Consider the following 26,309-nt stretch of genomic DNA (forward strand, 5'->3'; position numbering starts at 1 on the left):
TTGTATTATCTGTTGCTTTTGAATTAGCAAGTAAAAAGCAATTAGACATGTAAAGAGCGATTCATATTTACCGTGGAAAGCTACATGCAAGGTTCCTTTGTAAAGAGATCGGTGTGACCTTTTCCGCAAAGTCTATTTATAGCTTTTAGCAGTTTGAATCAGCAGCCAATGGACGTCAACTTACACCAGGAGGAAAAAACGAAAACAGCAGTAAAATAAAGAATGTGATCTTTTTATTAAAAAAACAAAACAAAAACAATCACTATTTGACTCCAAAGAAGTTATTTCTGGATTTTTGACCTATTCTCTCTTTTTGCTGGTGTCACAAAATCAGAACAAAGTACTGTATGAGTAGCAGCAGAGTCTAATCTAGAGAGCCATGTGAAGCACATCTTAAGAGAAAAATCTGTAACAGCACACAGGGAATCAAAGACTTTGGGGAACACATCCACTAATCACCTTGACACCAATCTCAGATGATCCCTTCATCTCAAGGGAGCATTTTCAGTGAGAGCAACATTTCCAAGCGACTTCTTTCCAGAATCAGCTTTATGTGACTTTCTTACCTGGGTTATTGACAAAGACACTGGTGTAAATGTTTGTGAATCTTCAGTCATTTATTTTTTGCTGTTGCTTGGAAGGTTCTCATTTGTCACTATCCAATAACTGGCCCTATTAACAGCACGATACTTTATGCTGAAAAATGGCGTTAAAAGGAACTGAACACAAAAAAAAATCTGCGTAACATATACACAGTTGAATTATACCGTTTAATTTTCACACAACCTCTTACATTGCAAACAAAACAATTCTTAAAGTAATTTTTGCACATACTTCATTTACAATAACATGGCAGTTCAAATATAATATTTAGTTTAATTTTACAAAATTATAAAATTTTACTGGACATATATACACAAATATACTGTAGGTATATACAAACATAGATAGAAAAACAGCTTTTGTCTATTTCTCTGGTTGGACAAGGACAAGAAATGGCAAGAGCTAGCCCTGCTAGCTGTTTGTATAGACACAACAGGCACTCACTCTCACACAAACAGACGCTTGCACACAAAACTTGTTCGCCACAAGCATCTGTAGCTTTAGGCCTGGCAACAGTCTACTCACAGTCTAACACCTCAAAACTTTTCTGTTACAAATTTGACCAAACAGATTCAGAATTCAGGAACATCACCTTCCACTTTCAAACCGTCCAAGCTCCTCCTCCATTTCCACTGTGCTGTGGGCCAACATGGGGCACCTTGCTTAAAAGGCACTAGTTTATAAGCAGGCTCTCGTTCCAAACCTCAACTTTTCCATTTGCAAGCTGCTCTGCCACATGCTGGGATCCATCAGGAGAAGGACCTCACTTTGGGCTTTGTCCCTTTGCCACAAGTAGGGCAATAACATTAAGAGCATCTCGGGTGAAGAGGAGCAGGGCACTTTGGGTGAATTTAAAACGCTTTACTGTCCCTGAACAGGTCAATGCGCAGGGCCAGCTCCTTGAAAGAAGGGCGCAAACCAGGGTCTTTGTCCCAGCACTCCTCCATGATTTCATGTATCTGAAAAAGAGTAGGACACGAACAAATAAACAAACAAACAAACAAAAAACTACTGGTAGTGATTTGATTCCTGATATGGAAACGGAGTCATAACAATCCTCAGAAGGATTTCTGTTGATTTTCCTGATGACTAACAACAAAACTCTTGAATGTCTAAACTATTCTCAATGGGCAACTTGTTGAAGCTCAAACTGAACTTAGAATGGGGAAAAAGATGATTTAAGTGACTGTGAATGTGGCACAGCTGTTGATGCCAGACAGGCTGGGATTGTCACACACCTGCAGAAACCACTGGTAGTCATCAGTGCTTCCCTCAGCCTCCTAGTAGGCACATCTATGGGATCAATTTCAAACTCCTATGCTGCTTTGTACTCAAGTTATAACATTCACAGCCACAACCACAGTGTACCCATTAGGGCTGGGCTATATCATACCGTTCACGGTAATACCGGTGTAATTTTGGGCAACGATAGGAAAATGAAATATCGTGATAGAATATGGGTAAAACGCGCATGCGCAGTGCCTATGTTTACATACGCACATGGCGGTGACGCAGAATGAGAAGAGCGAAAGTGGATTGTTGAATGAAACGGATGAACCAGAAGTGGTTTGTAAAAGTGCTGCAACTTCAGTGGTGTGGAACTGGTTTAGCTTTCGTCCGTCAGATACACAACAAAGCACTATTTTTGGTAGCGCATGCTAGCCGGTCGTCGTTATTACCGTGTTGTTTGGAAAATACGACAGTGCCCCTTATAATCCTGTGTGCCTTATGTATGAATTCTGGTTGTGTTTACTGACCTCGAAACGATTTTATGTGTTAGACGGCGCTCGAAAATATGTCAAATGTTTTAGTACGACTTTGCTAAGCTACGAAGCCGCACCGCTTGATGGATTGTCGGAGCATTACGGCAGGAGCCTCGGGGAGTGATACGTACTGTGCTTCAACATAATATTACCGTATTGTGTGTGTGTATAACCTCTTTTTAAGTTTTGTGGATATTATACATGGTTATGCTGAGGATATGCCGGCCAGTTTCCACTGGAAATGCCTTTTGGTTAGATTGTCAGCAAGGAATTTGCACTGTTACATTTTTATATAACTTTAATGCACATAAAAAACAGCTGCTTGTTTAAGTGAAAATACATTGATGGGGTTTTTTGCACTAATAAAGTTGTGGAGTTGTAAAGTATTTTGTCTAGTGTCAATTATATCGTCAGTTATATCCTTATCACAAATTTTCAAATGTATATCGTGATAAATATTTTTGGTCATATCGCCCTGCTCTAGTACCCATTTTGTAATAGTAGCTCAGAGCATGATAAGACCACGTTACAGAGTTCTAATGATGTCAAACTCATTCCCCTAACATGACTGTGAGTTTACTGTAAGAATTAGGCCAACCACGAAGGCAAAAGGGCATACAACCCAGTACTAGGCAGGGAGTACCTAATAGAGTGGCAGAGAAAAGCATGACTTCAATTTAAAGATACAATTGCTTGATGTGTAACTAAGCAACTACTTGGGAATAAAGCCGTCCAATCAGTTTGTCTATGTTCTGGTCGAAATTTGTTAGGGCTGATAACTTGACAAGAAAAACAAACAACCCCAAAACAAAAGAACAAACAGCAGAGCACGATGATACCTCTGTAGGACATCCCAGGGGTTGAGGCAGCCTGCTGCCTGATTTGAGGAGCTCAATGAGGTGATAGACAATCAGCTGTCCTTGCTTGTCATTCCCCATCATGGCCATGAAAACCTGAGCAGGAGGAGAGGAAAAAATGTTTCAAATAGCTTGGCTTTCACCATATGACTTAAGCTAAATAAAACTTAAGCTCTTGAGAAAGCGCAAGAATATCCTTACAGATAAAGCAAACTGAAATCTAATCTAAGACTAGGCATGACTGGAACCAGCCTCTCCTTTACAAAATATAAAGTCACTTAGTGAATCAACAAAGTATAACTAAAATATAAAAAATACACTTAAACGTCTAATAATTTTAATGATTAATTTTAATAAAATAATGTCCCCCCCCCCCCAAGAAAAAAAGAATCCTATCTCGGGCTCTCTGGAAACAGACGCTCTACCTGGAAAGTGCATTTATGTGCACACCTCGACTCAGCGATGCTTCAGGTGAGGGAGGGAGAAACAAAAAGAATGCTGCTGCAAAGCTTTTAACTAAGACACGAAAAACTGGGAGCCAGTTCATTACACTGGCTCCCAGTACATTTTAGAATTCATTTTAAAATCTTGGTGCTGACTTTTAAAGCTTTGAATTGTGATGCCCCTGCCTACATTTCTGATCTTTTAGAACCCCACGCTCCCTCTCGCAGCCTGAGATCATCTAATCAAAGGCTGTTGGTAGTCCCACGAACTCGTTTTAAGACCAGAGGTGATAGATCTTTTAGAGCAGTGGCCTCCAGGTTGTGGAATGCTCTCCCTCCATTATTACGTTGCCTTGATTGCATTTATTCTTTTAAAAAGCAGCTTAAGACTCATTTATTTAGATTGGCTTTTAATTAGATTTGTGCTGTATGTTTGATTATTGATGTATTTTATGTATTTCTGTTTTTATATTACTGTGAAGCACTTTGTGGTTTTTATCCTGTGAAAGGTGCTATATAAATAAATTGATTTGATTTGAAAAAGAGCCTCTTTTTTTCCTGGAGCAGTCAGATAACCTTTCAGTTGTTGTCAGGGTTCAAATGTTATGATTTTTTGTTTTTTTTACAGAGTATGAATCACTGCATGATGTTAAAGGCATGCATTCTCCAAAAGACACATGTTGACAGGTCTGTGAAGACGTATTTGTTCAGTTGTTCAGTTGGAGGGGGTTCCTTCAAATTTATTTAGCATTTTTGTGTTTGAAGGGATTTCCTGGCTCACAATGAGCCTTTGGCGATGACTAAATGCTATTGTAAAAATGCTCTGTCTTAATAGATTAAAGGAATTAACTGAGTTCATTTTATTTCACTCAAGCTGGATATCAAAATAACCAAGTTTAGACAGTAATATACTCACTCACTACTCACTATCATAAACAAGCTAACTAGTTAACTCAATAACTGATGGATTAAAACTAACAGCATGTGTTCCAGTTTGTTTTATTTTGTTTGGGGTTTTTTTGCTGTATAGGTGGAGAGAAAAAGACCTCTTGATGGGGTTAATTTTTGCATTTTTTAAACAAAATGTCTTCCAATCTGTTTCAGATTGTTGACGGGGCCACTATCAGCATACTCTTTCCCCCTTGGACACCTACTAGTAGTAACTCTTATATAGCTTACTAGGGCTTCACTTGGAATATATATTGGCATAAAAGAAAACAAACCTCCATGAATGATTATAAATTACTTTTAAACGAAAACTTTATTTAAACACAGATATAAACCTGAAACTCTGCCCTATGCATTTATGAAGGGGATTAAATATGATTGCTCCATTTTTCCAGGCATATGAAAACTCCTTGAAAACTAATGTTTAGTTTGGTCAGGTGTAAAATTAAAAAAACAAAATACATATCTGATATGTGTGCGTTCTGAACACCATCTTATGTATTGTGTTGTACCTGTTACTTCAAAACAGCAGACTAGCTCATTTCTGTTAGGTCTGAAAGAAAATCTGAATTCACAAAGATTTTGAGGCGATTTCCACACACTCCTTTTTCAACATGAGAACCTTTTTTAACCGATGTTCCTACAAGCTATGAAGTTAACCTGAAGGGTGTGACTCAAGGATTGTCCAGGTGTGAGTCAGGTCACAACACTACTCCACTATTAACTAGAATAAAAAAACCACTATGGTGCAATGCCCAAAAGACAAAAGGCAATACTGCCTGCTAAAAATGGAATGTTGATCTGTTTGTTAGATGTCAGGGTGCAATGAGTGGATTTTGGTAATGCACACAGAGATGTGCTCTTAAAACTCTAAAGTTACTTTCTTTTTTCTTTCTATACACACATAAAAACTTGAAATGCACTGTATGTATGATGTATTACTTACTGCAGGAGGACTGCAGTTCTTGTCACTGTGGGTGAAGAGCTCATAAAGTACAACTCCAAAGCTCCAGACATCCGACGCCACAGAGAACTTGCTTTCAGTCAAAGACTCGGGGGCATACCTGTGAAGCAGCACACCAGGTCACCCGATTTCTCTGAAGTTAATTTATAAGGCTATACTAAACTAAAAATAGAGAAGAGGATCACAGTTAAATTCTAAAAAACAAACATATTCTGACCAGAATATGGGGCTCTCTCCAGGATCCTTCACCATGTAGTAGTCTTTGTCCTGAGGCAGGACTTTGGTGAGGCCGAAATCCCCGATTTTTACTCTGAGTTCGCTCTCCACTAGGATATTTCGTGTTGCCAAGTCTCTATGGATATACCGCTTACTTGATAGGTACTCCATACCCTATGTAAAGATGTAACAAAAACAAACAATTATATTTTATCACTAGTTTAACTGGTCAGAAAAACAAACAAACAAGGGACAAACTGGCCATGTCTGCAGTACCTTGCAGATCTGAGAAGTGTAATGGACAAGCTTCTGATGCTCGATTCGCTCTCGGTTTTTTATGAGGTAATCTCGCAGACTTCCAAAGGGAAGATATTCCATGATGAGACGGAGGTTTCGTCGACCTGAAGGAAGGAAAATTTCCAAAATACAAAATGCTCATCTGTAACCGAATTGTAGGAGGACATAATGAAGCCACACTGGGGGGAGGATACTAAGAAATATGTATGTAGAATTATTTTTTCCATTCCCACATAAGATAAAAAAGTAGAAAATGTTTGTACCATGCATTTAGTTAATGAAAATGTAAAACAGCCTGCTTACTTTGTTTCTGTAAGAGAAAAACCAAGCTACAGAGACGTTGATCAAAAGTACCTGCACTGTAGCAAACACCCTTGTACTTGACGATGTTCTCATGCTGAAGAGATTTTAGGATCTCGATCTCCCGCTCGAAGTCTCGCATGTGCTCTGCGGTGCTGTGCTGAAGTTTCTTCACGGCCACGACCTCTCCGGTGTTGTCCTGCAGTGGGTCATATCGACACATCTCCACACTGCCAAAGTTTCCCTTGAACAGAAGAACAAATAATTGAGCCGTCGTTGTTTATTCATAGTTTGATTTTTAATTGTACTGTATCCTTTTTGAATGCACATTTTGTTCAAAAATACCTCAACCTCCACATTTATCATACCTTGCCCAGCTGCTGTAAGAATATGAGGTGTCTCTCTTCAAACTGAGCTGGATCCTGATTGTCAAACCCACCAGATGCCCACGCAGAGCCCACTGTCCTATTTGGCAGGATGTCACTGTCCACGATCAACTCATAGTCTGGGAAGAAAGAAAGAAAGGAGAAAACTCTTGTGTCTGGATGGAAAAGACATTGGACTTGTCTGGCCTCCCCAGGCATGAATCATAGTTGAGGGATAATGGACACTTGTGAAATCTCTTTTTTTGTCATCAGGATCATGTAAAAACCAGCTGTGAAGTGGAGGGGTGAGTCTGACAGTGAAACTGCAGGCAGACCGACCCCAGGGTAAATACTACGGATGACCAAGATTTAAAAAGAGACTTAATTTTGCATTCAATATGACCCACTTCTATGAAACCGGAAGTTTGTTTTATTTTTTGCATCCACAGCTATATCCATCTGGTGGCCTTCAGCTAGAATCCAGATTTAAGGCACTTCCACATTATTTTTTTTTAATGTTGTGACCCAGAAGATACTACATTCATGTTTCTGGTTATGTTTTTACAACTTCAGTTTAGTTTTTGAGGCGTCTACCAACCTGGTGTGAAGAGGCTGTGGAGGTCACGGATAACGGCACGAAACGTAGGCCTGAATGTGGGCTCATAGTCCATGCAGCTAGAAATCAGATTAGCCAGTTCAGTCCACTTTGGTGCAGGAAGCTGGTGGTGATCCATGTAAAACAGGGTTTTCTAGGACAGAAAATTGGGGATTAATGCCGGTGTGCAGATGCAGATGGAGTGACTTAAAGCAACTCTTCAATTAGCATGCATTTATATGGAAACAATATATATATATGAATATATGTTTTACATGTTGCCACTCAGCTTTACCTTGGAGTTGTCTAGTGTTGCTAAAGGTTTATCACCACCACTGCAGATTTCCCACAGTGTAGTGCCAAAACTCCACTTGTCAGCAGCCAGACTCAGTTTGGCAGGGTCCTCAATACATTCAGGGGGCACCCAAGGGATCCTCTCAATGAGAACTGATTACAGACAAAAACATTTGACCTTCCACTTTTAGCTCTTCACTTACCAAATGCTTGCAGAACAAGACAGCAAATAACTCATTTTAGCTCTGTTTTTGTAACAAAAAAGTAATAAAGCTCACTGCAGTTACATTAATATATTAACTAGCTATCTACTGCCCCCTGCTGATCTTCGACACAACGGACAAACTCACTTTCTTTGGGCAGGACAGTGATGCTGATACCAGGATCACTTAGTTTGATGAAAGGTGGGTTCCCAGCCCTCCGATCCTCTTCTCTGATCAGGAGAACATTTTTTGCACACACATTCCCATGAACAAGATGTTTTTCTTCCTACAGGAACAGAAAAGAGAAGCTATCACACTTTCTTATTAACAAAACACTTCCTATGTTCTTACATTTATTTTTATAATGTACTTTAGTTTTAAAGTTTCACTTCTTTTTAAAAAAAATGTTTTCAGTACTAAACAGCTGTAAGCAACAAAGAAATCTATATTTATCAATATTTTAGCAATGACATGACCTAAAATGAAGCGGCACATATTTTCATACCAGGAAGTTCATGGCCCAGGCCAGCTGCTTCGCCACTTCAAGCTTCCACAGAAGGTTAATAGAGTTCTTGTTTTTCTTCAAGTAGGTGTCCAGTGAGCCGAATTTCACATACTCCTGAACCATGATGTCTGGAAAGAAGTTTTTAAAAAAAATAAATACAATGACTTAAAGATGTGGGAATTATGGTTTGTACAGTACAGCGATTTATAGATTTATTACAAAAACCAAATTCAGGAACTGAATGTTTCTAACAGAATCTCAGATGGGCTACAGCTCGGTTTTACATTACAATCAGTTTAGATACATGTTTTTAATATATACCCACTGAATAAAGAGTGGCTGTCACTTATCAGTCAGTGTGTCCTCGTCTTAAAGCCTCAATCTTTTTTCCAGTCGTCATCTTAACATAACAAGTAAACAGATCTGGTTTAAAAACTCAGCGACATTGCAGTCATACGGCAGCGGCTTGTTAACATTTTCTAAACGACCATCATTTAGAAAATGACCATCATGCTGTACTCAGAAACAGCTGGCGATTGACACCATAAAGCCACTGGTCAAGTGTTTAATGATGTCATAGCTTATGAAAGCTATGAGGGTAGCTTTCCTTTAGCCCAAAGTCCAACCAGGTCCAAATGTACTCCCCACAAACACTTTCACTTAAAACCTTCACAGTGGACTTCTGGCTGTTAAATAAACATGTTGACTCTTGAAGATTTACACAACCAACAAAACCTTAGTTTACATTGAAATATTTACTGATTTCTTAGCTCAGCAAAAACGGGTTTTGGCATTAAAAAGTTCTGTATTAGTATTACTAGTACTACTAATCAGTACTTGGTTGTAAGTACTAATTAGTATTAACGTTAAAGTCGAACGACAAGATCATGTGTAAGATGTGGGAATTTTGGCGACTGACCCCGTTGCATATGGATTTCTGGGACTACCTTTCTCAAGGATGTATGAACAGCCAAGTTCAGCCGGTCAAGATTGTGGTAAAGCATGGTGCATAGTTGGCACATTAGGCTTAATGACATGGCTCAAATTGTTTGCCAAATAAATAGGTACTGAGACAACTTACTCTCTTCTCCACAGACACAAACGCCGTAGTTTAGAATAAGGTGTACGTGAGACAACTGGCTCATCATGCTGGCGGCTTCAAAGAACGACTGCAGGACAAGAAAAAAAAAAAGAAAATATATATTTGTTTGCTGATGGAAAAAATACCCCCAAACAAAACTATATTACGTCAGTGTTTTAGCTATATTTGTCTAACAAAACCTAAGATAAGCTCCAATATTACTCGAAGAATACCTCCTACTCTAAGGCTGTGCAATGAATAATCAAATTAAATTTAGGGCTTCCAATGATTATGAAACCAGGATGATTGAGATAAAATTCATTTTTGCGGATCCTGTTATGCAATGGTGATCTTGTTTTATCTTGTTTTTTTGTCTTTCCTTTACAATGATGCACTTCTGCCCCTTTCTAAAAAAAAAAAAACCAACCCCAAAACCAGAAAAAAAAAAAAAAAAAAAAGTGACTCAAGGCAACAAAATTAAAAAATTAAAAATAGATACCCTCTCCAGCAAACAGTCACAAAAATAGAGCCAAATGATGCTTTTATAAAGCAGGAAAAGCTTATGAAAAGAAGTCACATGGCTCCTGCTTGAAATTTCCACCATTAAAGAGTTCCTTAAAATATGCCAGTAAAGGGACTCAAGAGCGGTGGTGTAAAGTTCCAGTGTTTAGGCTGATGATCTAAAGCACACCACAAAATGAATTCAACTAACTACCAGTACTAGTCAAAGCCTTTGTTATGCCCCCCGACGTAAATATAATAGAAAATCTGGGCAATCACACAAATTTACAAAAATCAACGCCTCTGTAAGCAAAACATGCACAAAAGCCACAGACCTCAGAGAAGTTCCTGTGGGCCTGGTCCAGCACTTTCATGACTACTTCCGTTTGGTGCTCTCCATAGTCTCTCAGCTCCTTTCGAACCCCTTTAAAGATCTTCGTAAAAGTCCCTTGACCGAGACTCTCCATCTAAGAGAAAGATCATCATTGTATAAAAACTCATAACACCAGCACATTTAACTTATTGGTGAAAATATGGAGGGTATCCTATAAAGGTATAGCAATTCAATACTATAACATAATAATGCTGAACATTAGAAACATTCATGTAAAGAATGACTGGATAAATGAGGGCATACAGACATATTAAATGCTCTGAACATGTAAACTAAGCTTACAAATTCCAGATCTTCTTTCCTGATCTTGTGAAACACCATTTGACTGATGTTGTGTCGATGTAGTGATGGGGACAGTGGCACTTCTGAACCTTTGTTGCTCCTGCACACGAGGAGGCACGACTTTTCTGTTATTGGAAAGAAAAGAAAACATACTTTCAAGTTTTACTTGACAGTACTCTCTCATTTCAGTCTCACATTAATTACATAACCCGGTCTGCATACTTTCACTTACGTTTTAGGTGTATTCATAACCTTGCCCCTCCTTATCTCTATGATCTGCTTCATATTACCACAGTTTCCCGCTCTCTCAGATCTTCATCTGCCACTCAATTTGTTGTTCCTTCTGCTCGGCTTATCACTATGGGGCACAGAGCTTTCAGTCGCTCTGCTCCTCGGCTGTGGAACTCACCTCCTTCAGCCTTAAGAAATATAGATTCCCTTCCCTTATTCAAGTCACAACTCAAAACCTACTTGTTTAAACTGGTTTACTCGCTTTAATACAGATTTTACTTGCTGTCAAATCGTGTTTGGTTTTTTTGTTGTTGTTTTTTTTTAATTTTGTTTGTGGTTGTATTTTGCTTTTTTTTTGTATTTTAATTCATTAGAATCTATTTTAATCTACTGTTTTATTGACGTCTTTTTCTCTTTGTAAGGTGACCTTGGGTTTTAGAAAGGCACCCTCAAATAAAATGTATTATTATTAAGAAACTATTTACTAAGTATCCTGCAATAAAATGTAACAATCCAACTGAGAGAGAAGCACGGGAACTGATGACAAAGACTCGAGAAGTTCCATGCTGTGTTTCTTCATCAGTTTCTGGGAAAAAGACTTGTGGTAGAATTATGAAAGCAGACAAAGACCGAGGCACCTTTGAGTCATCCTGCCTGGTAGTTTGTGTTTCGTGCATTTTTCTTCTGTAGTATAAGATTGCTAGAAAATCAAATTTAGTACTTTTGTGACCTTTACAGAATAAAGAACACACAAAACCTCATTTACAGCTTTTCAAAATGCATGGCAAATGTGACATGGACATTTCATTTGGTACTCCACAAAAACATACAACAGAATAGTTTACATGGGGAAGTTGTTTTCAACTGTTCTACATTAAATATAAAGTTTAGGGTTTTTGCACACAACTAATGACAAATACAGAAGCAAAAGCTAAGACTATGAAATCAAGATTTACAGCCTAGACACCAGCAACCTCGTGGAAACTTGTAGTCACTAGGGAAAAAAAAAAGTGTCCTCCCCAACCAGTTTACAAGCGGTGAAGTCAGTCAGAAAGTGGGTGCTGCATCAAAAACCTCATTGTGCTTGCTTTGGTGCCAGCAGATTCCCATGATCACCTCTAGTTTGTGTGGACTGTGATATCTCTGCAAACACTTGCCATTTAAACTCCGAACAGTACTAAAAACACAAGCAGTGCAACATAAACTGGAAATGAAAAACAGTCACCTTTGATAGTTAATGTTGTACCTGTGCTGCAACGAGCACACCTCAAACAGTGCAACTTTTACTTTTTACCGAATACACAATATAGTGTACGCTACTGACGTGTAACACAGACGAGCCAAAGATTGTTTTCTTTACATACTTTTTTTTTTTTTTTTTTTATGTATACATTTTAAGTATACATACTTAAAATGAGTATAACACTTGAATGTTTCTTTTGAATCCTTTGTCTTAACTTGTAACAAGCCAATATAATGTCTTGATTCATGCTCAACCGGCCAGCTAAATAAATCCCAGAACGTTGATTCTGTTCATCTGAAAGTTGCATTTTAAGTGGGAGAAACACTCCACCAAGTCACAAAATAGAATCTACTAATCACAAACTATACAGTTTCACACACACTACCAAGGCTAGTTGTGTACTGAATTGAAAAAACAAAACAAAACAAATGTCATCAATGATCACAGGCACCAGCCTGACCATCCCTGCCCAATACATTTGTTAAATTTATTTAAATTTCCATTGGTTAGAAAGAACTAATGTGTTAACTTATAAACGAATGCGAAGAGATAGAGTCATTATCCTTTCAGGATACAGTACATTTTCCATTCATCACAATTTGTGGAGTTTACAGACTCCACAAAATCCTTCTGATGCAATATCTACCATCTGTGCTCTGCTAACATGCACCTAAATTGGACAAATCCAGATTCTGTTAGTTTTACCTTTGGATTTAGGAGGGCAGCACTTGCTGAATTGGAAAATGATGCTGTCTGAGCGCACTGTTTCCTTCTGGTAGCAGCTGAGCAGTTCTTGCAGACTGCTGAAGTTTCTTTTGGTTCCACTGAGGTTGAACTCTCCACTTGCAGACCTGGTGATCTGGCAGTGCTTGTGTTCTATAGCATCATACACCTGGCAAACGCAAAGAGGACACCAAATTAACCATTTCAATGATGAATTTAATGTAAACCTAGAATCCTTTAATCATGAAAGACATCACAATAATACAATACAATACCAGAAAGAATTAGTAGGTATTAATAAACACATACTGGTGCATTTCAACAACAAATGTGATAACATGACAAAAGTTAATCTAAAAGATAAATATAGAATGTATGAAAGTTACTTATCTAGAAACTAAAAATCTAGCCAGCCAATTTGCCAGACCAAACCCACTCATGGACTCTTATGTCACATTTGGGCAATACACACAAACAAACAAACAAAAAAATGAAATGAAAGACCACAACTGAGTGTCACCTACCTCAACGGGGAAAGTCAAAAAGTATTTGTTGAAATCTTTCGGGCTACATCTCAAAATGTACAGTCCCCGTTTGTTTCCAGACTTCTGAAGCCAATTAACTGCAAACTCCATTCTACAAGAAAAACAACAAAATAAAATTGATGGAGGAAAATGCAGTATTACCAGTTAGAAAGCCTTTATTGACATCATATTTGGGATTCAATACAAGTGGGATATATAAACTCCAACTGCCAAAGGAATCTGTCTACATTTTGGCCACATTACTAAAGATTAAATAGGAACACAATAGTATAAACATTTTAAATACCCATATTTATTTATGAGTGTAAAACACCTAAGTGTTTGTTTTAGTTTAGTCTAACATAAAACAAACACACTTCCAATAAAAGCATAATGCAGGCTCAAATTGCAGAAATAATCATATTTAAACATCTAGGAATTATCTCACACTCTCTTTCACACACACGCAAATATATTATTACCATTTGCTGTTAAACTGACAATTTAGCATCAGCCAAAAACCTGCGATGACAGAAAATTAAAAAAAAAAAAAAGATGACAAAAATATCAATATTCATGAAATTATCCATCCATCTGTTATAGTCTCTCACACACACACACACACACACACACACACACTTGTCTCTGTCTTTCTCATTAACAGCATAATGTAAATCTAGACTGGGAAACAGCTTTGCTAATGTGCAAGTGTTAAACTTACACATGCTCAGTGTTGCATATGCTCTGAGTTTAATGACCGACTCTGAAACATTGTAGACTGGTGAAAGTGGTAATGTTTAAAGATTATACATGTAAAGAATTAACTGAGAAAACACTTGTTGAGCTGAAAGGAGAGGAGCGGTTTTTGTAGAAACAAAGAATAATATATAGGTTTGCCTTTTTGTTTTAGAGACTGGCTGTTCTGTCAGTCTGATTTAAAAAGTAAACTGACAAGGACAGTTCCCCATAAGATGATATTAAGTGGTTTTACTTCTTTGATCACCCATATCTACAACATACAGTACTGTGCAAAAATCTTGCAGCCACCCCTTATTTCTGAATATTGTGTTTCTAAGGAGCCAGACTTTCTTGTAGATTTTGAAAATGGTCTCCAAGATTCTGAAAGTGTTTCAAAGATTTCTTTGAACATTGGCTGCTTTTTCACTCATTGACAGTGTTGTCTTTGTATCTAACAATTTCAGAGGAATGTTTTTTTTGTTTGTTAGGCCACTTAACACTGACCAATGAATCACTCAAACATAAAGGCCAGTAACACAAGGGGTAAACCACTATTCTGTATGTCAAGAGCAAACAAGACATCAATTCATTGATCAACACCACTAGGATCTACAGCAACATTTGAATGCCATTCAGGCTGAAGAAGTGTAGTCGCATCAATCGCCAAATATGTGCAAAGGTTTAAAGCAAGTCTTGAGGATGAACGGGAAGAACAAGATCTAGGCAATCAATACCTACGCCCAGCTGGTGATCAGATACCCTGCTTGGATAATAAGCTGGGCAAAGTAGAAGATGGAAGCCACTGACATCAAGACAAGAAAGCTTGTTACTATTCATGAAGGTTTCCTGCATGGAGGGAAGGTGGGCGAGGAACAGTGAGTGTCAGAACCACGATCAAGCATGAAATAGCAAACATCCATGAGTTCATCTGGAAGATGGCTACAACTACTCACATGCTTAGTGAATACCTCAGGCAGCAGAAACCCAAGCAAGAACAGAAAACATCATGGAAGGAGAGAACCCTACACAGCATGTATCACCGCCAGATGGAAGTGGAAGCTGATATCTACTAATGGATGGACAAAGCTGACTGAAAGACTACATAAAGGCACTAATCGTGGCAGCACAGCAATTAGACCTGATCACAAGATCCATAGTCTGCTGCACCAAGTTGCAAGATGCTAGCAGGCAGGGCATATACGGAACGCCATAACCAAGTGGCTGGCATAGTATACAGGAAAATCAGAGTATGGCCTGGAAGTCCCAACGTCAAAATAGGGTGGTTGAGAATAACCGAACTAAGATCCTGTGGGAATTCCAGATAGAGACAGACAAACTGGTGATGACTAACCAACTGGACAAGCAGAGGAACAAGGCCATTAGGGCTGGGCGATATGACCCAAAATTCATATCTCGATATTTTTTAGCTGGATGGCGATATAAGATATATATCTCGATTTTTTTTTTAAAGCCATAAGTTAAGAACAAAAAGAGAGTTCTTAGTCACACTGTGTCCCAGATGTCACACGGGCACTTTTATTTACATACAGCGTAGATGTACATGAAGAAATTACTCAAAAATAAATTATCAGCATTTATTAAATAATCATGGTCCATAAATAAAAAGAAAATGTTGTTTTTGTGCATAACAAAAAGCTCACAATTGTGCAGTCAAAATGTAAACTAATAGACGCTGAGCATAATAACAAAGAGACAGATTTCACAGCTGCACCACGTCTCTGAACAGGTGCCATTTGTGGTCCTTATACACACACAGTACGTAACACTCCGCGAGGCTCCTCCCCGGTAGCCGTAATCCTCCGACATCAAGCCGTGCAGCTCCGTAGCTTAGCAAAGTCATATTAAAACATTTTTTGACAGATTGCTGAGCGCTGTGTACCACATAAAATCGGTTCGCGGTCAGTAAGCACAACCAGAATTCATACATAAGGCGCACTGTCGAGTTTTGAGAAAATGAAAGGATTTTAGGCCGTGCAGCCCCTCCGGGCTGCATGTCGTTAGCGCGGTTAGCTCGTTAGCGTGGTTAGCTCGCTAACACGTTGACGCCGTCCAGCTCTACTAGAGCTCCAAAGCCTCTAGTAGAGGACCCAAGCTTGAAGGATAAAGACTGCCCACAAGGCAAGTGGGAAATTTTATTCACCTATATAAATGAATAAAACATCAAATACATCGTGTTTTACATCATTCAAGCTGGATTTTTTTAAGGGGGAAGTTCTTACACATGTCGATGTTACAATATAATATTTTACATACGTGATTGGACCGTGGCAATGAGAAGATATGGCCTCAACCAGCCTAGGGGGAGCCACTTCTTTACAAAGGTAATGATGTGCATCTGTGGTCAGTCGATAGTAGCCATCAACGAGGGACACAAAAGAGAGGGCTTCAAGCAGGCTGGGGAATTCCAGTTCCTAAAATATCAAGAAAAATGTAACAGACCACATCGTTGATTTGTGTCACACAAACCAACAAAGAAATGTGAATTTATCGGTATATTAAAAGGCATGAGTAGACACTTAGGTGATGGCTGTGGTGAGAGTCTACAAAGAAATAGATTTATAAGATGAAATTACCAGATTCTTGCCATCTTGCTTGTTAATGGTAACCACCCGACTCTCTGCAGTGCCGTCTTTGTTGGCCTGTTTGATGCTGATGTTGGTGACATCAGGGAAATCACACAAGGTCTGTAGTTCCTGGCAAAACAGTGTAACATAGGAACTTAAAAGAAACAATTACTACAATAACAATTCAATGCTGCATTAAGGCCCTTTTACAAAGAAAGCAGCATGTGCTGCACTGACTGATACCTAGGTGGAGTTGATAGTTTAAATCTGTTTTCTCAGAATCTAAACACTTGTTTGTTACCTCAAGGACTATCAAAAAAGATGTTCCAGTGAAACGTCAGTTTCTTTATCTTCCAAAATATACACTAACACAGTAGTACTCATTGTACCAACCTGTTCCGAGTCCTTACTCAACTCCCGACACCACTGTATGCCAGTATCTGCTGCCACCAGGATGATGCGCTGGACGCCTGCTGGCTCCTTGACCTGGAAGGTCTCTGTATAGAAGGACTTCTCCAGAGACTCCATGCTGATGAGGTACTTAAGCTTAAGGTCACGAACTGTAGTCCGACACTGGCTAAACTGCTGGATAAAGCGCTTGAAGCGGAAGCGGATGCGTTTACGTGTCAAGAAGTTGCAGTCCTGGATCTGAGCTCGCATGTCCTTTGGCAAGAAGGACTTGTAGCTAAAAGAGATTCAGTAAATTCTCATGTCAGCGTGATATGCCAAGTATCATGAATCCTTTAAATGTCTCACAAAAAAAAGCTCTGCACTTCCACATATTTTGTACAAAATTATAAAATAAAAGATAGCAACACAAATTTAAAGAGTTGTTCTTTGATGTTTCAAGTTCAAATACACTAAATGGACAAAGGTTTTGGCCAACACCACATAATATTATGACCACAAAATGTTCACTTGATCAAGCATCTAGCCATTCAGTCTGCCTTTACAAACATTTGTAATCAAATAGATGGTTCTAAAGAGTTCGCTGATTTCCCATTTGGTACTTTACTAGGATGTCACCATCGCAATAAGTTTGTTCTTAAACATTCCATAATCAACCTTATGTAAAATTATTGCAAAGTGGAAGCATTCAGAAATCATGACAACTCAGTCACAATGTGGCAGACAGCATAAAGCTATAGAGTGAGGTCAGTGAGTGTTGAGGTGCTGTAAAAGTCACAGATTCTCTGCTGACTCCATAAATGCAGAGCTCCAAACCTCAGCAAAAACTCTGCGCCAGGAGCTTCATGGTATGGACTTTCATAGCTGAGTAGCTCCTGTATGTTTAACCTCCTAAGACCCGAAGTCTTCCATGACATGCATTTTTAATTTCTGTTTGATATTTGGGCATATTGGGGCCCGATGAATGTAAAAACAAAGAATTACCAGTTGTTGGTTTTTTTTTTTTTACCTTATTTTTGTTTTTAAGAAAAATAAGAGCCACATATGAGGATATTCGTTTAAAATTTCGATAGAACAGTAGCAGTATAATTTCCTCGTAAGTGGATATCAGGCCCCTGTAGAGCAAAATTGAGTATTTTGGTCTAAATAACCCAAAATGTGTGGTCCACATATGTGAACACCAGGTCCTAGGAGGTTAAGTCTATAGGTGCCTCAGTAATTATGTTCACCTGGTGCAAATTTGCCAAATTCCTTTCACAGCTGTTTTTGTTAAGGCAAGTCAGCATTATTGATGCACAACACGAGTGAAATCAATTAGTAGCAGTGAAACAGATAAAACCCATAAAAGCAACTCTAAGTACCTTATAGAGTGATATATATCAAGAGGCGACAGCTGCTTTTCTTTGGCTGATCTTGTCATGTCAAGTACAGCCAAACCAAGGCACTCTTCTTGTGTCTCATGGGAGTTGGAAAACTTCACTAAGCCATTCAGATAGTCATTCCTCCACTGCGATGAGAGAAAAATACCAATCATTGTTAGTTGTATCTGCTAACGTTCAGGTGAGTGTACTGCTGTCTGTCCATATTTTCAAGTCTACCGTAACTCAACTTAAGTAATTTCTGTATACCAAGTGTAGGGCTGTTCGATAGAACAATATAAAAACAGTCTATCGTTTCATTTTACGCTATCGTTTGTTTCGTGGTGTCGCAAAATAAACTGCTTACGGCAATATTTGTTTCATCGTTTTGGCACTTGGTCACTGTAGTGGCTATATTAATTTCTTAAAGTTCTCTCTCTCTCTTATATTTAATATAACCACACTATGGACAGACAAGCGCCTGTTTTAACGACGGTAAAACCATCGCGTGTCTGCTTGTTTATTTTCTACATAAACCTTTCACAATAAAGCTCAAGATCCTGTTGAGACTTTTCAAAATAAACTGAATCACGTGAAAGAGTATGCAGATTATTTACAGATGAAAAGCAAAAAAGAGCCGTCAGGTGCTAAAAAAAATAAAGCTTAGCCTCAATCGTTAGAACAGGCTTTTCCCCGCAGCACACGTGTAATAAATACTCACAAAGAAAACGGCGGCCGTTACAACTTATGTCTAAAAATGTATCGTTTCATGCATGTTAAAAACACTCGACTCCAGGTACACGACGCCCAGCTGGAAACAATTCATGCAAGTCGAGCTGCCCGAGATTCACAGAATTTACAGAAAATGTTACATTTTTGTGATTTATATCGTTATCGGACGCTAGATGTCTTATATCGGGATATGAGATTTTGGTCATATCGCACAGCTCTAAGCAAGTGTGACAGTTTTTAATTAAACCAACAATCTCAGGATATGCTCCTATTAAAGCACACAAAAGACTGATATTTAAAATGGGTATGGACCATACAATCACTACCAGGCTTACAAACAATTGCCTCATTTTTTGTAAGCTCAGTTATGGTGTTAATCCAAAGCAGGCAATGCTATCCGTGTTCAGTAATGTGCAACAATAAATTTAAAATTAATTCAAATTTATATTTTTATTGATCACAGCCTCATGTCAAGGTTCTTCCTCCCATTCTCTTTGCCTTGTTTTTTTTTTTTTTTCCCTATGTACAAATATTTCTCTGTCACCTTCTGACCCTAACAGTTTAGAGAAAAGTTAGGTACAACATAGGTTGCTTGCAGTGACTGGATCAAACACTGATTATGCAGGGTGGCTCTTTACCACAACTGACCAATGAATGAGCTTCCCGTGAGGCCCTCTGGCGTCATATTTGCAGCTCTTGTTTTGACTGTAATAAGAAGCCAGTGTGAACACTAAACAAGAGCAAAACTACAAGATAACGTTCAACCCTTTTTTTTAACATATGGCATTGGGCACCAATTACAAGCTATTGTTATTGTGTCTTCAATAAAACAGTTTTTTGTTATTACACCCAACACTGAAAAAAGGGTTTATTAAAATGACAGCAAATTCAACAATGCCCCCTCATTTTGGTCTTGCCCTTTTACAAATTATCAACTTTCTTGTCAGAAGCACAGACTGTAAGCTGACTAGACCACAAAGAGTTTAACATATCCTATAAATGAACGCAAGCATACAGAATAGCTTTAACGGCTGCAAACACACTAACATATTTAAATGACCTCTTGGGTGGTACTTCATCTCTCCCTCTTAGGGTTTTGCCGGGCCACCACGACAGACTTCCATCGCCATAATTCCACATAATCCTAAATTCATGCAGAGTTCAACTTCAGCCACATTGTAGGCTTAAACTATAACCATTCACCTACCCTGGAAATATTTCTATTACATTGTGGTCACTATACATTACATTTTTTTTAATTGTTTTAACTGGCTGTACAGTTTCGAGGACTCTTCTGATAAAGTTTACTGCACTTGTCACTTTCTTTCTTAAATAGATATTTTTCATTTGTTTAATGTTAAAAAAAATGAACTGTATATAACACAATTTCATTCTAAACAAAGCAAAACAAATGCAAGTACCCAATGCAGAGTAATATTTAAATAAACCTGTGAATTTCCAGCAAAAACATACAATAGCAGGTACTGGTTTTGTTATTGATCCTTACTGGTACCCTAACTGTACCTTTCAATAACAGGATTTTTCTTTGTATTACTGACTTAATTAATAGGCCTTAAATGCCAGTTACATTTCTGGACAGTGACAGAAGAGAAATATCTGTGAAATGCAAGTAAGGAACTTGCTTTCACGTTAGGTTTCATAGATGCAGAGGGGTAAATTGCTGTATACAAATGCTAACACTACAGTCACATCTCTCTCTTTTGTGTGAGGGAGATAATGAGATACACTGAAGTTGCCAGATCAGAGAGAATAGAATAAAATACACCAGTATCTTAGTTTCTTATTCATATCTTTATATGTATCCCTGAGTAATGAGGAAAAAAAAATCATTTAAACATGTGACCTAACTCATAATCTACCAAAGTCATAGCTCTGCACTTCAAGGATAAAAGCTGCTATTTTTTAACACGTTGTCTACATTACTGGTAATAAATGCTGCTCTTGAATATTTTTGTTAAATTAACCTACATATAAACAATCAACTTCTAACCTATTTGGGGTTTAGGTGAGAGCATTTACCTGAAAGAAGAGGTACGACATTACAAAGTCATCAATGACGGGGCTTTCTGAACCTTTTGTGACTCCATATCGATAAGCCCTGGATGCCCCACCACTATACCAACCAGGGAAGTAGTACCTGTGAAAACAGGTTAGAAAGAAAATGCAGAGAGTCATTAAGACGTTTTCATTTTAAATCTCAAAAAGACACAAGAGAAATTGCAGAGGCAAAATAAGATATGCTACCGTATTCTGAAAAACACATCTTCAGATGCAGTCTCATCAAGCTGGAAGATGTGGTTGGGTGAAAACCACAAGTGATCCTGCTCTCGGAAAAGACCAAAAAGGCTGCAATAAAGTGGTGATATACCTACAGTGACGAAAGAATGAGAGGGCACATTATGTTCTGTAAACTTGGATTATATTCAATTAGGTAACTAACAACAAATGAATGCTTTATTTAGAGGGAGCTCTGAGGACTATGCCTCAGGATACATAGAGTAAAAAGTGAAAAAGGTCAATAAGATTGTCTAAAATGTCATTTGTGTTTGTTTTATCATCAGATGCACAATGCACAGGTGAGTGTAGTCCCACTCTGCAAAGCCATACTGTTGATGAATTTTACCTCTTAAAAAGAAAAAGAACACAGTACAAAGCTAAGCAACTTTATTTTTTCTTATCATTAAAGACAATAAAGGCAAAGTTTAAACACAGCATGGAGATGAGCGAACAAACTACCAATTTTTCTGTTATTAGGTTTTACTGTGGCCTCTTGATAACCTTATCTTGGGATCTATGCTCCAAGTTACAGAAAAAAAAAACATGAATGGGAGTTCTTTATGGAGACTTGCACAGCGTGAGTACTCACTGCATGCCTTTGCCGCATCTATGCACAGCTCTTCAGCTACATAGTCCCCAGGTGGGTAGCTTAGAAAGCTGCCGTCGGCCACTCCCTGGTTGGTGTGATATAAATGAAGCCTTAGAACAACAGCAGCTGGTCTTGTGTCTGCAGATTCCCGATGGGCAGTCCCATTTTGGTGCGCCACTGGACATGTGTCTGTCACAGTGTCCATGGCTGGCAGGGAGGCCATCAACAGCATACAACCTTCAGTAATAATAATAGTAGTAAAGTTAATTAGTATAGAACCCATCAAAACCAGCATTACAAAATGTTTCCCAGAAACATAAAAAAAAAAAAAAAAAAAAAAAAAAATATATATATATATATATATATATATATATATATATATATATATATATATATATATATATATATATATATATATATATATATATATATATAAAAGATGCATATAAAAACCATTTAACCATAAATTAAAACTGACAAAGCAAACAAAAGTGTACGTAAAAGAATGACTAGGATAGTGTGATTCCATTGTAATAAATAACTTAAAATTGACATAAAAATCTAAACATTAAAAGAATAAAATGAAAAAAAAAATGTCTGTTAACATTTGACAGAAAATAAGGTTATTGAGGATAGTTGGATCAGTGGATTTTACTGGGAGAAAGAGCTGTCTGTCATCAGCATGGTAGCAAAACTAAATGCTATTTGACTAATGTGACCTACAGGTAGCACAACAAAAAAACAAACCCAGTACAGACCTCTGAGGGACTTCATATTTAAGAAAGGAGAACTACCAGTGAAACCAATGTTGTTGTTTTTAAATTGGTCAGATATGACGTAAACCAACAACTGAGCTTTCCCAGACATACCAACCCAGTGGCACAGGAAAATTTTATAGTCTACTGTAACAAATGATGCACACAAGTAGCACAAAAGGAGAACACTGACCAGAATCAGCAGTTTTTAAAATATTACTTGATAATCTAATAAAGACAGTAATTCGACATCTGTGACGCTGACTAAAACCTGAAAATTTTCAAAGATATTCTGAAATAATGTTTCACAGTGACTGGCATAAACTATGATAAAATGTTATGGCTGATGTAGGGGACATCATTAAAAGAATCAGGAGATACTATTTTTGGATTTTACGTCATTAATTTTATCACTAAACAACGTTTTTCACTAAACATGGTAATCTTACTAAAACTTGGCTTAAAAAGACAGTCACACAAAGGAGGTCAAAGTCAGGAATCGGGAGGAATACCAATGGTGGCTGGAAGCACTGATGAAAATTTTTGTCCTGTTTTCTCATTAAACGAGCATAAGCATACTGACACGACCTCTTTTGGCTCTTCGCTTGGAAAAAAGATATCAGACAGAATCAGAATCAGTTTAATGTGACATGTCAGCATACAGAATGATACAGAGTTCTTCTTTTTCGTCTCCTTTTTTTAAAGCACTCTGTGATAAATTCAATATTCTGATTATGGTACATGGAATGAACTTTTACATAAACTGTTATCAAACGTGTTGCATAAAGCTGAAGTACAGGGGAACCATTGTCAGGGCAGAAAGATTATAAAAGCTGTATATCTAATTCAACCAATGGCTGCCTTTACACGTAGAAGTCATTTTTTTGTCAATTACTTACACTTAAATAGTAAAGACTGTAGATATTAAAGCTCTAAAATGAGTACAATTTGCACTTTGCCACAACAAAGCAGCATAAGGAAATCGTCTTTCAAACAGCTGCTAATCCGCAAACCCCTACTGCTCTTGCCCTAATCAAATTGAGAGCTGAATTATGAGTGTTATGGTACTTCTTACAAAATTAAAACCTACTATAAATAGCTTATGATTGTGGGTTAAATAGGATGTATAAATAGGCCATTATCACAGTCCTGTGCTTATTTTATTGGACAACGAAAACACTAAACATCTTCAATTTAAAATAAAATTTGTTAATAAACTTCTAACAGCAAAGAAATGACAGAAATTAGCTCTGCTCAAGTGACTAGTGCTATAACAAAATAAGTGGAACTATGCTGGAGTATAAATAACTCCCTTTCCTTTGTCGTCACTTTTTGACATCACTGAATCAAAGCGGATGCAATTAAACTGAACAACAGGGAAAAAAAACAGCAGGAGTAACTTTTAAGTTCAGGTTCATATTGCTTAAATTGTGGACACTACCTTATACACAAATTCTGTTTAACTTTTTCTTGTGGAAGAATTTATAGATTCTTATTTGTTTTGACATTGATTCTGTAATTTTCATTATTGTTGACACTAAAAAAAATTTGCTTAAGAGCAACTGGAAAACAAGGCTGACTACAGTTAGACCTACCTACTAACGATTTATTTCAGAAAACATCAAGAAAGAAAAAAAAAAGCAATACATGCTTGTTAAAGTTTCATTTACAGAAACTGCAACAGCTAACCGAAAACAAAAGCTCAAATTAAAAGGAACTAGAAAAAGTGAAAGCACAGCATTTTTCTAGATAAATTATTTTTTTCCCCACTTACATGATTAATTTAAAATTACACTGGTTTGTAAGCAAAAGAAAAATACTTTGAATGCAGTTTGATACTTCCCAGAGAGAAAGAGGAAACCCATGACATTAGCTTTAATAAATTCTGACGTGCAAATACACTGAGCAAAAGGGGGTTTGGCTACATATACCATCTCCTATAATTTAAGACAAGGTTCTGCAATAATTGTTTCCTCAAGACTCCTAAATTTCTCTAACTTTTATTAGGATTACATGATACTACAGAATTTCTGGACGCGTAGTACATTAACCCAAATGTGACAGGTAGCAAAGTCACAAATCGATAGTGCGACTGGGCATATCCAGTGATATTTTATAAACTTGGCTTCAGAACAAAGTCACCAAGGCCATGATCTTGCGTGCTACCGTTAGCTATAGCTTCATTAGTTTAATTAAGCTGGCGCTAACAGCCAAGACACGCACCCATATTAGCTTAGATATCATGCAAATAAAGTATATAAATGCATTTAGCAACTCCAGTATTTAAAAGTGAACCGTACAACCATGTCAATGAACAATTTACGAGTGTAAACACTTACTTTGGTTGAGGGGCCAGACGTGCAGCTAGGTAGCTTTCTCCTAGTTACCTAGGCCAGCAGTGCAGCCAGGATGGGAAAGCTACTGCCAGACACTTCTGCTTCGGTTTTTGTAAGACCGGTTCTTGATAGCTGTCCGAATAAATAATAATTCATTTATGGCCTAAAGCCACTTGGAAATATTGTTTTTTCCATGTCGCACTCGGCTGGCTAACTCGCCACACAAGCTAGGCTACCTCTGGTCAGCCCAGCGCTACTCATATCACTCCGGAGGAACTTCAGTTGTTATCTTCACAATCTTCTAACTTCAGCCAGTGTTAACTCAAACAACGTCGCGCGTGCGTACGACTTGCCCGACAGCACGAAATTCATTTAAAGACCGTCATCTCTTTGTACGAGAACATTTGACGAGGGCTACATTATTGACATTAACTAGTGAACGACTAGCTACTTTCCCAGCCGTAGCTACAGCGAAACCAAAGCTCAGGCGAGTCAACAAGCCAGCCTTTTCCATCATACCAATGCTGCATTTAGGGACTGTCGGAAACGAATTACCACTTGTATGTGGTTATTCATAATTCAAAATGTCACACGTAACAACATACACGAGAACCATCAGCGTAACATTCGAAACTCATTAAGCAGTGGCTTGAAAATTAAAACGTACAACTATGCTTAACATTAACTTATTTACCATACTTACTAAACATCTGCACGACAAGAAAGCAGGAGATGAGTAATGTAACAGGAGTACTGTGAAGATTGGTGTACAGCAAAGAGAGAGAGGTGGCAATGGAAAAGGCTTGTTGTCAGTTGTAACTGAGGCTGGATACTTAAGGAAGTAGAAAAGGACTTGTATTTATATGTTAGGTAAAGATAGAGTTGGAAAGGATGTGCAGCTCTGGGGTAATTGTTTCCTCGAGACTCCCAAATTCCCCAGATTTTCATAAGTATTACATAATACTGCAGCAATTTCTGAACGCTACTAGTGTGGCATATTCAACACTCACCCAAATGTGCACAACAGGAAAGGAGAAGATGAGGAATGTAGACAGGAGTAATGGGAGGATTGGTGTACAGCAAAGAGAGAGGTGGCCAAAGAAAAGGCTGGTAGTAAATTGTATATGAGGCTGGAGACTAAGGAATGAGACAATGACTTGTATCAAGATCAAGCTGGA

At 37.9% G+C, this 26,309-nt stretch overlaps 1 protein-coding gene across 2 annotated transcripts; it reads right to left on the minus strand.

Annotated features, from left to right (window-relative positions):
* Positions 1–751: 751 nt before the first annotated feature.
* Positions 752–25,905, minus strand: jak2b (Janus kinase 2b). 2 transcript variants are annotated; one of them, XM_082554393.1, is made up of 24 exons: positions 25,835–25,905; positions 22,041–22,277; positions 21,419–21,542; positions 21,194–21,311; positions 18,425–18,570; positions 17,049–17,340; positions 16,665–16,784; positions 16,345–16,502; positions 13,333–13,444; positions 12,791–12,977; positions 10,612–10,736; positions 10,271–10,402; positions 9,435–9,522; positions 8,354–8,481; positions 7,996–8,134; positions 7,647–7,798; positions 7,355–7,505; positions 6,760–6,896; positions 6,446–6,635; positions 6,071–6,195; positions 5,796–5,968; positions 5,561–5,678; positions 3,206–3,319; positions 752–1,562 (listed from the first exon to the last, which is right to left on the minus strand). In XM_082554393.1, the coding sequence occupies exons 1-24, from the start codon at positions 25,839–25,841 to the stop codon at positions 1,455–1,457; spliced, it is 3,381 nt and encodes a 1,126-aa protein (XP_082410519.1). In that variant the 5' UTR covers positions 25,842–25,905; the 3' UTR covers positions 752–1,454. The 2 variants fall into 2 exon arrangements, with proteins under 2 accessions (XP_082410519.1, XP_082410518.1); XM_082554392.1 differs by lacking the exon at positions 25,835–25,905 and adding an exon at positions 25,135–25,661.
* Between the last annotated feature and the right edge of the window lie 404 nt (positions 25,906–26,309).

Source organism: Aulonocara stuartgranti (genome assembly GCF_965226115.1).
Source record: "Aulonocara stuartgranti genome assembly, chromosome: 12".
In the NCBI taxonomy this organism is placed as follows: domain Eukaryota; kingdom Metazoa; phylum Chordata; class Actinopteri; order Cichliformes; family Cichlidae; genus Aulonocara; species Aulonocara stuartgranti.